This window comes from Phascolarctos cinereus, unplaced genomic scaffold, assembly GCF_003287225.1.
Source record: "Phascolarctos cinereus isolate Bilbo 61053 unplaced genomic scaffold, phaCin_HiC Scaffold_3;HRSCAF=262, whole genome shotgun sequence".
Lineage (NCBI taxonomy): Eukaryota > Metazoa > Chordata > Mammalia > Diprotodontia > Phascolarctidae > Phascolarctos > Phascolarctos cinereus.
The window spans coordinates 176,319,021-176,332,848 of record NW_027555736.1 but is presented as its reverse complement, the minus strand read 5'-3'; the positions used below and the strand labels follow the sequence as shown (position 1 = coordinate 176,332,848).

The window sequence follows — 13,828 nt, the reverse complement described above, 5'->3', positions numbered from 1 at the left end:
TTTATCACTTCCCCACCTAATCCCTAGCCTAGCTCTCCAAGGGAATTATCCTCTGACATTGACCAGTGGGGTTCTGTCTCTCAGCTGAATTCCAATGGGGCCCATCTTGGAGTCTGGTGCCAAAACCTGCAAGGGGTTTCTGCTAAATAGGGTCTGTAGCATTTTACCTTTGTTGAGCTTTCTTTTCTCTTCTCTGCTTTTCTTTTTTCATTAATTTCTTTTTAACCTAAAAATTAAAACATTTATGTTGAGGATTTTAAAATATTTCCCAATCTTGCATCCCAAGAGATTCCAGTTTGAAAGAAATAAATGTTATAACAGGGTTTTTTTTATGCTTTCAGTATAATTTGCTTTGTGTCTTGTGCTTCTCTGTCTTTCCAAATGCATGTGATGGGGAGGGGAGGGGAGTATGGCCTCATGCTAACATAGTCCCCTAAATCCTGACTCTGTTGATTAGAAACCTCCAAAGGTAGAGGAGGAAGAAGAGGAAGAAGCTGAAAAGCAGCCAGACCCACTTCATCAGATCATTCTCCATTTTAGTCGGAATGCTCTCACAGAGAAAAGGTCAGTAACTACCCTATGTTTTCCATACTTCTCCTCTCAATTCCATAACTGTCACCTTCTCTTTGGATCTGGAACAGCAGTCACTTGAGCCAGAGTATCCTAGGCCTTACTTCTTACAAATGGTGGTGAGTATAAAGGAAGCATTCTATTCACGGTATCCCTTCCCGCTGCCCTTTCCTCTTGAAGAAAAGGTCTTGGAGGCCTATATTAGACTATTGTCCCTTCCCTCTCTATGTTGATAAGGACCTTCCTGACTGAGTGCCTGCACAGGGACAAACTGAATTTGAAAATGATATTGAATCTGTAGACCATTATCACTGCATCATCCCCAGGTCATCCCTGGACCTTAAGCTTCTCTATATTTCACCTAGATGGCTTCTGTAGTTCATAAGGGCATTTCTTAGTAATTTGGTAATGCATAATTATTCCATAGGGTTGACTGATGACAAACGATAGACTAGAAGTGGTCTAGTGCTGACATGTCCAAGGTGTTAGTCTTATCTATTGATTTTTGTCTTCCTTCTTTCTAGCCATTTGGAGAATGACCCTCTTTATACTGCCTATTCAGGCATGATGGCCAAGGTAGGTCTAAGTTTCCTTATTTTAAGCCCTCAGTTCCTCACATTTTCTTTTGGGATTTTTAGTGTACTTGGGTTTTTTTCACAGAATCTCAGTATTGAAATGGACTTCATTAGTCATCTGTTTCAGGAATTCCATCTACAACATTCCCAGCCAAGTGGTCATTTAGCCACCATTTGAAGATCCTAAGAAAAGGGGTATTTACTTCTTCCTCAGGAAGCCCATTATGCTTTCTGGATAACTCAAAATTTTTATGCAGTTTTTTCCTGATAGCAATAAAAAATTTTCCTCTTTCAGCTCCTGCCCATTATTCCTGGGTAGCCCTATGGATCCAATAAAAGCAGGTTTAATTTGTCTCCCTCATACAAGTTTTTGAATAAAGGTCTATCTGTCACTATCTCTAAAGATATACTCCTCTGCCAGATCTTCTCCAGGCTAAATATTCCCAGCTTCTCTTAGAGGTGCTGCTGTGATATTGTTTCAGATTCCTTCACTGTCATTGTCACCATGGCTAGGTACATTCCATCTGTCAATGTTCTTTCTCAAATGTGGTTCCCAGAACTGTACAGAGTATTCCAGATTGACTGTGACCATGGCACTATACATTTATTCATTTTTAAAAATTTTGAGCTTGGTAAACACCTCCCAAAAATGAGTATTTCCATATACAAAGAGTATTGTATATGAAACTGTGAATCTCTCATGGCACTTGCTTTTTAAAAATTACATGATAAATCCAACACGTTACATTCAAAACTGTTCTGCTAGTCCGTGCTCCTTTCTGAACTTGTTCTGTTCTTTTTTTTTGTGCATTTAAAAAAATTTCAAAGCCTTTTTTTTCTTTTCATCTTTAATCACTATTGCTTCTCCTTTTCACCCCTTTTACTGTCTCCATCAGGATCAGGAAGTTTGTTTTGTTTGCAGCTTATTCTCTCTCTGGGATTAGTGTATTATTTTCTCTCTACCATCTCCCTTTCTCTATACCACCTTTTTTTCTGTTGCATTTGATGTATTTTTAATAATATTTATTTTTCCCTCAATTACATTTTAAAACAATTTTAATAAGGGTTTTTTAAAGTTTTGAGTTCGAAATTCTATCCATCCTCCCTTTCCCCTGCCTGAGACAGTAAGCAATCTGATATAGGTTATACACATGCAATCATCTAAAACATTTCCATATTAGTCATTTTGTACAAGAAGATGAAAGAAAAGAAGAGAAGAGAAAAGAAAAGAAAAATTGTATGCTTCAGTCTGTATTCAGACAATATCAGTTCTTTCTCTGGAGGCAGACAGCATTTTTCATCATGAGTTCTTTGGGATTGTCTTGGATCATTGTGTTGCTGAAAATAGTTAAGTCATTCACAGCTCTTCATTGTACAGTATTGCTATTATTGTATACCACATTCTCCTGGTTCTGCTCACTTCACTATGCATCAGTTCATATAAGTCTAGGTTTTTTTAAAATTATCTTGCTCATCATTTCTTATAGCACAATAATGTTCCAGAGTTTGATATATTTTTACATCAAACGCTTTTGGGGTGTGTGTGTATGTATGAATGTGTGTGTTCAACCTTCCTTTGTCTATTAAGAGTGGGGTTCATCTAATGCCAACTCCTTCCACCCTTTCCTACATGTTTGTTTAGTCTTCTTTTCCTGCACCTCAATTGGGAGATAGAACCAGCTCTGCTCCCTTCTTCCTTTTTATGCTAGTGTATCCCTTTTATCTTCCCTTCTATTTCTCCTTTTTAAATCTTCAGAACTGAAATAATTACCACCCTTACCACCCCCACTACCTCTAGGACCTCTGTTTTGTTTTCTTTTTCTTACATGTTTAACTCTTTCAGTGCTCTTTGAAAACATTAAGGTTCTGGAGAGACACTTATTTTTTCTCTTCCTATTAGAATGTTAATGCTTCATCATTGTGCAATTCCTTCCAGTTGCTTAAATAAATTTACTTTTCTAGATTTCTCTTGACTCTAGTTTTCATATTTTCACTAGAAGTTATCGATAATCCTCTGTTTCATTAAAGGTCCTGGGTAGGTGTCTCTTGTCACACTGGGAGACTTCTGTCTTATTTATTTGCACTGGTGTTAGCTTTTCTGGCAGCTTCCTTTCTTTTTGTTCATGAATTCCTGGCTGACTTTTTGTGCAGTTCTGGGGTCAGTGAAGTTACTTACTGTAGTTTCTTATTGGATTTTTAAATCTTCATTTAGTTTGTACTATTGTTAGGTTTTTATAGGAATAGGTATAGAAACTGGGCTTCCTACTTCCATTCAGGCAGCCATCTTGGCTGGATGTCTGATGCTTCATCTATCAAATGCAGCCTAAGATCATATCAGATTGGGGTGGGGGAGAAAGGTGACATATCACACTCTTGGCTCACTGACTTTGCAGTTCGTTAAAACCCCAGGTCTTTTTCACATTAACGTTTGCTGATCATATCTCTTGTTAACTTGATTTTTTTGAACTCAAGAGCAGAAATTTACATTTGTTCCTATTAAATCTCACGTTATTAGATTTAGCCCACATTTAGAAATAGCCTGTCAAGATCTTTGGGGAACTCCTATGTGCCAGTATTAGCTTTCCCTTTCAGCTTTGTTTACCCTCAAATTTAATAAATATGCTATCAGTGCCTTCAAGTCACAGATAAAACTGTTTAAGAGAAGAGGACCAAGGACAGGACTTTGTTGCAACTCTCTGTCCAGGTAGGTATCTCTTTTCAGGGAGTTGTTTGTCAAGGAATCAAGAGCCTGGGATTCTAGAACCAAATTTTTGAGTGGTTCCCTAAGCTGGAATTTTTGGTCTCATTTGTTCCCATATTAACAAGAATGGTAATTTTAACCAGTCATTCCTGCCTTCCTAAGGGGCTTCCTCTAAGAATTGAAAGATTCTGCTTAAAACAGCTTTGGAGATTTGCTATAACAGAGTGCTGATGACTCAATACAAAGTACCTTAATACTTTTGTTCTAAAACCTACTCAATAAGATTCGAAAAAAAAAAAGACTCCCAGAGTATAGACTAATAGTGTTCAATAGTCAAGGTTCAGAGCACATAAGGCAAAAATTCTCATATATCAATATGTGGAACAGTTTTTGGTACATTCTTGGAAACAAAGGAGAGAACACTGAGTTATGGAAGAGGTCAGATAACTAGGGTTTCCATAATGGTGAAAGCAAAATAATTGTAAGGCTCTAAATTTTTAATTGAACCAGTGACAATTCCTTCACAAACAAAAAAGTCTTCTGGGTTGGATGGGAAAAGGCACACACAGCAATTATAATAGGAGTGTAGGTGCAATTACTCTTCTACCAAGCTATACCCAGTATCAAAATGGGACAGAGCTCCTCATCTTTCACATTGCTGTACTCTGAGTGCTCCCACTGCTGCTGCCAAAGCTTCTAGACTAATATCCAAGTGATAGAACTACTTTCTATTTCCTTTCGTTTGTCTAACCATGACTTGTAGCAGGAATTCTTAACCTGGGGTCCATGAACTTGTTGGGATTTTTTTATCTACTTTTATAACTATTTAAATAGCATTGATTTCTTTTGTAATCTATGTATTTTATTTTATGCATTTAAGATTTATTAATTAGTATATTTATGCATCCTCTCATATTCTGCTGTACACATGGCAATGCTTTTTAGTCTTTTCTTATTTTGTATTATTTTTGTTTCGTATTTAAGTCTGTTTCTTTTTTCTTATTTTATATTTAAGTTTAAAATAAAAAACTTTACAAATTAAAAAAAGAACATTATTCCTAGAAGTGGTCCATAGGTTTTACCAGACTTTGAAGGGGGTCTATGACGCAAAACAAGTAAAGAACCAACCCTGCTTTTTAGGGATGTGGGGGGGGAAAGGTTGCCTGGAAGTATCAGACAACTAACTTCTTCCATTGATTCTTCAATTTCATTGCTCTGACAATAGCTCCCATTCCTTTTTAAGAACTACTTAATATACCTGCAAACATGGGATTTAGAGTGTGATTTTTCTTTTAGTCAAAGGTTTTCTTTCAAAAAGTCTAGAAATCATGAAGTCCCTGTGAATGATCTTCTGTCCCCTGCTTCCAGACATAATTAGTGTTCTCACCAGATTGCCTTTTAATTTGATTATTTTGTCTCCCCCCTTCCCACCCAATCTCTATTCAATGTAATCTAGAGTTGTCAGAGTGGTGAAGAAGAAGAGGAAGAAGAAAAGGAAAAGACATTTGAAGTGAGTCTTCTTCAGAATTTGAACACTGGGAACCCCCTTCCAAGCCAGCATACCAGGAACCCAGGAAAGTGACTACTCTGATGGCTGCCTGGGATGAAGAGAGGGATGGGAATATAGCATCCTTGCTACACATCCTACAAACACCATCTACAAAGTGTCCTGTACCCCTGAGACCTAGAGACATTCAGCAGCAGATAGGGACAGAAAACTGTAAAAACTAACTGTGCTTTGGGTTACCTATGCTTGTTTTGGAATAGTCCCTCTGTAGGTCAGCAGAGTTGGGTTTTGTTCTGTTTTATTTTGTTTTTTAATGGATCATTTTCTCTTATCTCCTGAAGCTTTAAGGAATCCATTTATCAAAGCACTCTCTGCTCCTATCTCTTTCTCTCTGTATCTTGGTCTGACTTTCTCTATCTCTCTGTCTCTCTCTGTGAAACATACACACACACACACACCAGTACAAGAATATGGTTGAATTGAACACATTAATCCATTATCATTTTTTCTCTTTCACCTGTAATTTATTATTATTTACTATTATATTAGTATTATTTTCTTCATGGTACAATCAAAAGAGCACTGAATTTGGAGTCGGAGGTCTGTATTTGGGTCCCATCTCTGCAGTTCATCTGACCTATAGGACCATCAACGAACCATGTAAACTTCTTAGTTCTCAGGGTTTTTTTTTTTAAACTGTAAAAGTTAAAAGTTGGACAAGATGACTTCTAAGGTCCTTTCCAAATCTCAATATGTGCTCCTTTGATCTCTGAAAATTAATTATCTGTGTATATTATATGGTAGCTCTTTTACTAACCAGAATGTCCATCCCCAAGGCATTCTGGATGAAAGAGTTTCTCCAAATATATAGGCAATCAGAGTGGCTCATAGCTTTCTAGAGCAAGCCTGCTCCAGGCTAAATTTTCCTTTTGTAGGAATCAAAGTGGGAGGAAAGTATTCTATTCATAGGTTCATTGAGTAGAATTTGACCTTCCCAGTATGAATGGAGTAAAGGTGAACAGCTTTGAAACGAGGGAAAGAGATCAGGAAATTAATTCCACATTTTTGTTGTTGTTGTGATTATTATGTATGTCTTCACCACCTTCGCTTTCTCTGTCCCTCTCTCTGTCTCTCTGTCTCTCCCTCTGTCTCTCTCTCTTACACACACACACACACACACACACAAACACCCCTGTTTATTTTTTGGCTAGTAAGATTTTCCTATACTATTTCTTGTTCAGGAAAAAGAAATGGAGAAACAGAAAACTCTTTATCAGCAAGCTCGCTTGCATGACCGTGGTGCTGCAGAGATGGTCCTCCAGATGATTAGTGCTAGTAAAGGTAACGTTGTGTGATGAGTCAGTATTTTGTTAAACCTGGACACAATTATATAAATACTATATGTGAAATTTCTGACAGGAAACTGTCTAAAGTTTGGTGCTGATTGTGTAATAAATGATAATTAAATACTCATTAAGAGGCACATTAGGCAAAGTTCATGCACTGTTTTCCTGATGGTTAATCAGTTCCTTGAATCAAGATGTAATGATTCTATCTTCTATCTTTGGTATGACAGGTGAGATGGGACCCATGGTGGTAGAGACTCTGAAGCTTGGCATTGCCATTCTGAATGGGGGCAATCCTGGAGTGCAGCAGGTAATGGTGCTCCACATCCTGGTAGCAGCTCAGGAACATTCCCAAACTCTGGTCTTTAGGGAATTGAGAGACTCTTTAGGCTGTTACCAAGAGAAGGAGTATATAGACAGGAGAAGTCATTGGTATCTCTTCTCATTACTGATGACTGCTCAATTTTTTGGTCACATCAGAATACCTGTGGTTAATACTGGAGAAGTAACAGGGCTGGAGTCTCACATATTAGGTTTAGTCAATGCCTGTGTTTCTCTTGCTACTAAAGGAACAGAATATTTACTTTATCAACATTTGGGTAAGGAATATTGCACTGAAATGTTCTTTTGGTGAATGGATCTCTTCATTGACTACAGAACAAGGTAAGATCTTACTATTCAAGGTGCTATATAAACAAGAAATATTCTTCCAGAGTAAAGTACTCTCCACTTGTGTGGCTGGGAGTTTGTCATTTCTTCAAAAAAAAATCTGAGACAGCCAATAATACATGATATAAAAATATTTATTGCTTTTCTCTTTGAAATGTATCTCCCATGCAGAAAATGCTGGATTATCTGAAGGAGAAAAAGGATGCTGGATTCTTTCAAAGCCTCTCTGGCCTTATGCAATCTTGCAGGTAAATGTAGGAAGTGTAGTAGTACATTTCCCCTAACTCCAGTCTACTCAAGTAATCAAGATCACAGGAGAGGCAAATTATTAGGAGATTGTTGTGAGAGAGGAATATACATTTTAGAACATTTTGGAGAAGTTTTAAAGGAGATTCCAGATATCCATAGCCTTCTGATCACTTGTCAAATATCATTTAATTTCTATATTTGTCTTCATTAGGCTTACCCACATTTCTCCATCCTCTAGGCTTCATCTCTTTTTTAAAAATTTTCCCTTCAGAGGTCAAGGGAGAAACACTAAACAGATTCCAATGAAAGCCAAATCTAGAGTGGAAAAGTTAGAAAATTAGATTAAACTTCCCATTAAGATGCACAGCCAGCTTTCCACTGGACTTTGCATAGCTACAATGTCGGCTGGTGCTGTTTTTTCAAAGTTGTATAAATATTTGACACCATTTACCCCTGAAAGTGAAACAGATGATAGCTTTTGTATTATTGAGGAAGCACGTGACAGTTGTTTTATTCACCCAGTAGAAAAAAGAAAGGTGAGTTGTATACAAAGTGTGGTCAATATGACCTCTGCTACAAACTGTATCTCTTAAAAGTCTGTGTACTTAGTAAGGAGACCATTCAGACTTGAGAATAAATTTGAATTAGTAAGTGAGACTAAGTTGAAATTATTGCCAGAGAATTCTCTTGGCCTCACGTATGAGATGCCTATACTAGATATCATTGCCAAAGTAAGGATAAGTGATAACTGCTGGACTTGGAGAATCAGCAGCAGGAGAAGGTAGTAAAGCAGATGATTCTGTCTTAGCACAGTCTCAGAAATGTGTGGTCAAGACGTGGTCATAGCAGTATAACTCACTCCACAGTCTGTTGACATTTTGAAGAACTCCTAGCTTAGGAGTTCAATAATTGTAAAAGCATCTGGCAAATGTGTCCTTGTGAGAGGAAAACCCAGAGAGAAAGTAATCATCCTACTCAGCTATCTGCAGCATCCCTACCTGTGCCAGTTCTATTTGGTTTTTCCTAGAATTTGAGATGAGATAACCTCTGCCTGTACTACATAGAGTTTCTCTATCTAGTAGCAAAAATCAACCACAGTCAAAATGTATTTCTTGCCTACTTTAGTGCCCCAAGTGAATCCACCAGCATAAGCAGAGGGTCATTCTATTAAAGCCCCATCACTTAGAATGCTAGAGCTTCCAATATTTCTCAGAGTTAAGATTGTGCCCATTCTACCATTTTTTATTGTCTCTACTAGTATTCAATCTAAATATTTCACAAAGCACAGTATGTGATAGTTATCAAAGAGTAATTTTTTTAATTTTTTTAAAACCTTCAGAAATAAAATGAATACAAACTAGAATAAGAATTAACTCATAGAACTGTGTTTTCTTCAAACAGAAATTTCAGCAATTGTCTTTTAAGTACACTACATGTTATTGGTGCTGGGGAGATACAAAGTTAGATAAAACTGTCCACACAGAGAATTAGCTTGTAATGATCCAAATGTGTCCTGACACAATATCCTTAGGCACAACACTGAGATTCCTCCCAACTCAGTATCTCTGAGTCACAGTTTAGCTTGTTAAACTGTTTGTATACAGTGAAGAGCAGCATGGGACAATGGAAAATGCTGAAGTTAGAGTTTGAGGATCCGCATTCATTAATAGCTTCACTGGTGATCTTGGGCACATTTCTCAGATCAAAATGTCCTCATCTATAAAAGGAATGGCTTGGTCTAGATAACTTCGAAGGGTCTTCCAGCTCTTACTTTATGAGAATATAATCATAGGATATGCTTAGTTGAGAGATATATGGTGTATAGAAATGTGTTTCCTCAACACTGTTCTTCTCCCTCACCCTTTTGTTTTCCTCTCTCTTTAAAGTGTCCTTGATCTGAATGCATTTGAGAGGCAGAACAAAGCTGAAGGCCTGGGAATGGTTACTGAAGAAGGAACACGTATGTAATAAAAACCATCTATTCAAACCTTCAATTCAATTCAAAGGATTCAAACCTTAATCCCTTCTGATTAAAGCTCCCTCTTACCATTTGTTTGTTTTAACAAGAAAAGGCCAAATCTATTTCAAGATAGTATTTCTATAGGTAATCTTGTTAAAGTGTGCACCTGGGACAGACTTCTGTTTTTACTAAAGGGAGTTTCACCACAATGATTATGTTGCTTTTGGTTTTCTTATCTTGTATTCTTTTTGTTTTTTTCTCATCCCCAGTCATCGTTCGGGAGCGTGGTAAGTTTGAGTTTTTGGCTTGAGTAGCTACCATATGTTGTGAATGCTGAAAGAGATCATTTTTAATTACATCTTTGCAGATTCAATTTAGTCACAGTGGTTGGCTGGGAAGGTTTGCTCAGCAATTTAATAAACATATTACATCTATGAGACATGGGTTATAGACTGTGAAACATTTGCTGCCACCACCCTAGTTGTTTTTATTATAAAACATGCATCATGTTACTAAATATTTTGGATTTTCTGGGGTGCTTTTTGTTCTGTGGTCCCATCTTCATTTTAATTTAATTGGATTTACCCAAATATCAGAACATTAGGGAATAACATTTTATGTAGGTCCCAATTTTTTCTTATAACTATTTGCATTGAAGGATCATCTTCATTGACTGCCAAACAGTGCTCACAGATGATCTCATGTATTTTCAAGGTGAAAAGGTACTCCAAAATCATGAGTTTACCTGTGATCTCTTCAGATTCCTGCAGCTGCTTTGTGAAGGTCATAACAGTGGTAAGTCAGTAAATTAAATCATTGTAGGAAAAACAGAGCACAAAGACAAACCTAGCACAGTATACTTTATTTAAAACTTCCATCATGAACATAAGAACACATGTGGATCTGCCTCTCAGTGAGGAATCCTATAAAGAGAAAGCAAGTATAAGTGGTCTATAGCTAAAGGGAATTGATTCAACATCTGTCAGGGTAGGTAGTTGTTTCCAGAATTCAAACTATGTAATCCAATCAACTATCTCTCCTTCTTGCCCTTTATTTTAATTTTTCCTCTCTTAATGAAAAGAACTGTCTTCAGGGTAAGGACAAATTAGCTTGTGAGCTTTTCAATGTCTTTTCAAAAATAAATGTCAGTGCCTTTAAGATTATCTAGATAATGTATTTCCTATACATAGCCCAGCTAGGAAAGTAACCAGAGTGGGGCAGCACTCATTCTTGGGGATGGTTCTTTCAGACTTTCAGAACTTCCTTCGCACTCAAATGGGCAACACCACCACTGTGAATATTATCATCAGCACTGTTGACTACCTCCTGCGTCTTCAGGTAAGCAAGGAGATTCTTGGCCAGAGCTCTAGTTTGTAGCCATTTCACCCAGAAGTTGAGGCAGAGGCTGAAACATGAAGATACCAGAGATGGGACAGGATTCGTTAGAAACATATTAAAAAGGCAACATTCAGTCTCTAGCTATACAAGTATAGTGAATAGAGAGGCTGAGGCAATATACCAGGTGATTCAGACTTCTTAAGCATATACTTTAGGAGGAAGCCAAAATCTGTATTATTTCCACTCTTCATTACTCTTCACTCATATTAATCTAGACTTAATGAGCAGCAGTTGTAAAATAACTGGGACAGAGAAGGTTAAAGGGATAGTGAAGGGAAACAATTTTTAGTATAGGACAGATAGGTGAGTGGAGTTTTGAGAGCAAAATGAATGTAAAGAATTTAGTGAAGGTCATGGAGTTTACCATGTCTAATGAAAATCCCATAAAAATTAAAAAAGGAGCAAACAATAAAATTTCCTAGGGAAAATGAAAAAGCAATCCTTTCTGATCCTTACCTTGCATTTTTTCATTATTGACTAAATGGTTTCTAAGTAGAGCTGCTTATAGCCACTTAGTTCTAGCTAGGCCCTCTGCTCTCTCTTAAAGAGGGGCATTTAAGCTTGGGAAATATTAGCTGCTCTGTTGCCTCTGTATCTTTTTGTGGGGTCCCCAGGTAGTTCCAGGGCTGAACAGAAATAGGAAGATAGGAAACTCCCCTGCACTTCTGTTACACTTAGTTTGGCTGTAAGGGCTGAAAAAAATTAACTTATCTTGTTTGTTCATAGGAATCAATCAGTGACTTCTATTGGTACTATTCAGGGAAGGACATCATTGATGAATCTGGACAGCGAAACTTCTCCAAAGCTTTAGCTGTGACCAAACAGATTTTCAATTCTCTTACAGAATACATCCAGGTAACATATTACTGAGCCCATGATTATAAACATGTTGCACTCCCTATGTCACACATGCATAAATGATGGGCATATACATTTTTATGGTGCAGAGAATAAAACACTAAGTAATCTGAATCATTTCACTCCCTCATTGTGTGTCTTAGAGCAAGCCATCAAGCCACTCTGGGCTTCTAGTTCTTATTGAGGAAAACATAACTCCCTCATAATTCATCCTTTAAATCTTAAGATTGTGGGGCAGCTAGGTGGCACAGTGGATAGAGCACCAGCCCTGGAGTCAGGAGGACCTGAGTTCCAGTTTGGTCTCAGACACATAACAGTCACTAGCTGTGTGACCCTGGGCAAGGCACTTTACCCCAATTGCCTTGCCAAAAACAAAACAAAAAAAAACAAAAATCTTAAGATTGTTGCCTAGAATCATCAGATCAAAACTAAAATGCTTAAGACCTTTTGAATCATAAAAGATGGGCTCTAGATAGTTATTTTGAAGCACATAAGTTGTCTGTAGAAAACATTAAAACTTACAGGGTAGATTTTGGGTTTAGTGGCTAGATCCTGCACAGAGAATAGTGCCATATGTAGAGAACCTGACATTTCCTGAAAAAGCCTAGGAAAATGTACAAAGGTAGAGTAGCTTCAATCTGATATTATTAATTTAAGTAGGTTTTTAATACATCTGTGTTATATACCAAATGAGCTTTTCCTAAAACAAAATTGAGTCTTCAAACCTCTAATTATCAAACCCCTACCAGTTGATATCTTAGAGAAGACTTATCAAAGTGTCACTCATTCAACAAATAATTGCAGAACACAAACCATGTGTATAGAATTTTGTTAGGCTTTGTGAAAGATATAAATCAGTATAAGATCCCTGCCTTCAAGTCAAGTAGAGGAGATATGTGGAAAGATGACTGACAGTAACAAGATGAGAGGTATTACAAAGCAGTCTGTAATCAAGTTCTGAATCAGTGTCATAAATAACAAACACCTATTTGTTTTAATTCAGAGAAGAGAGAGGCCACTGAGAACCAAAATGGACATGAAGACGTCATCAAGGAGGCAGACCTTGAGTTGAGTTAATTAAGAAGGGTAGGATCAAGATGAGGAAAGGGGGCATTCCAGGCAGTAGGAATGATCTAGGGGAAAAGTATAGAGGCAGGTATATATCCAAAGGAAACAGAATAGGCTGGATTACCTGTGTGGTTTCTTTTACACAAACAATTCTATGTTCAGAAAATATCATGATATACTTATGGAAAACTGTCTAAGTTATGAAAAATGATTTTTAAATTACAGAATGATAAACTAAACAGGAGACTTTGAGATTTCTATAGACAGACTAGGATTTGGAGTATGACTTGACTTTTACGTGATAGTTGTTCTTGTTTCCATAGGGTCCTTGCATTGGAAACCAGCAGAGCCTGGCTCATAGCAGATTGTGGGATGCAGTTGTTGGCTTCCTTCACGTGTTTGCTAACATGCAGATGAAACTCTCTCAGGTACCAGCAACCATAATTCCAGTGTTATCATAGTGTGTGAAATCATATCATATACAGGTCAAGCCCAGAAACATATTTCCACTGTAGATAAGAACAGATGGGCAGATAGGTGGGATGGCCCTGTGGAACACTCGACCCTCATCCTGAAACTAAGGACTAAAGTTGGAATGCTCAGCAAAAATCATTAGTGTCATTTAACTCTTTTGGCATGGAATGCTTTTTAATTCCCTCAAGCACTCAACAAATCTATGATTCCTAATTGCCTTGGTACTTTATTTTCCTAACCTCAGTCCTTCTTACTTCCTAGTAACCAACTCCTCATTTGAACTTTTATAAGCATTTTAAATCAGTCCTATCCAATGTCAGGTCTTTTTGACTTTCCATCTCTCACTTACTCCCTCACCATTCCCTTCTTCTTCTATGCATCTGACAAAATGAATCAAGATTGCTCAAAATATTTATTGTTTTAAATAAATATAGCTTGTGTAGTGGTAGACTT

At 37.3% G+C, this 13,828-nt stretch overlaps 1 protein-coding gene across 1 annotated transcript in view; it reads left to right on the top strand.

Moving 5' to 3' along the window:
- RYR3 (ryanodine receptor 3) overlaps window positions 1-13,828 on the top strand; it is a 731,065-nt gene that overhangs the window by 667,682 nt on the left and 49,555 nt on the right. The window contains exons 75-86 of the mRNA XM_078151313.1: window positions 458-564; window positions 1,095-1,146; window positions 5,303-5,356; window positions 6,595-6,694; window positions 6,930-7,009; window positions 7,540-7,616; window positions 9,504-9,577; window positions 9,847-9,864; window positions 10,292-10,372; window positions 10,827-10,915; window positions 11,702-11,830; window positions 13,225-13,329. Coding sequence (XP_078007439.1) covers window positions 458-564; window positions 1,095-1,146; window positions 5,303-5,356; window positions 6,595-6,694; window positions 6,930-7,009; window positions 7,540-7,616; window positions 9,504-9,577; window positions 9,847-9,864; window positions 10,292-10,372; window positions 10,827-10,915; window positions 11,702-11,830; window positions 13,225-13,329 — 966 coding nt within the window. The remainder of the gene's footprint in view (window positions 1-457; window positions 565-1,094; window positions 1,147-5,302; window positions 5,357-6,594; window positions 6,695-6,929; window positions 7,010-7,539; window positions 7,617-9,503; window positions 9,578-9,846; window positions 9,865-10,291; window positions 10,373-10,826; window positions 10,916-11,701; window positions 11,831-13,224; window positions 13,330-13,828) is intronic.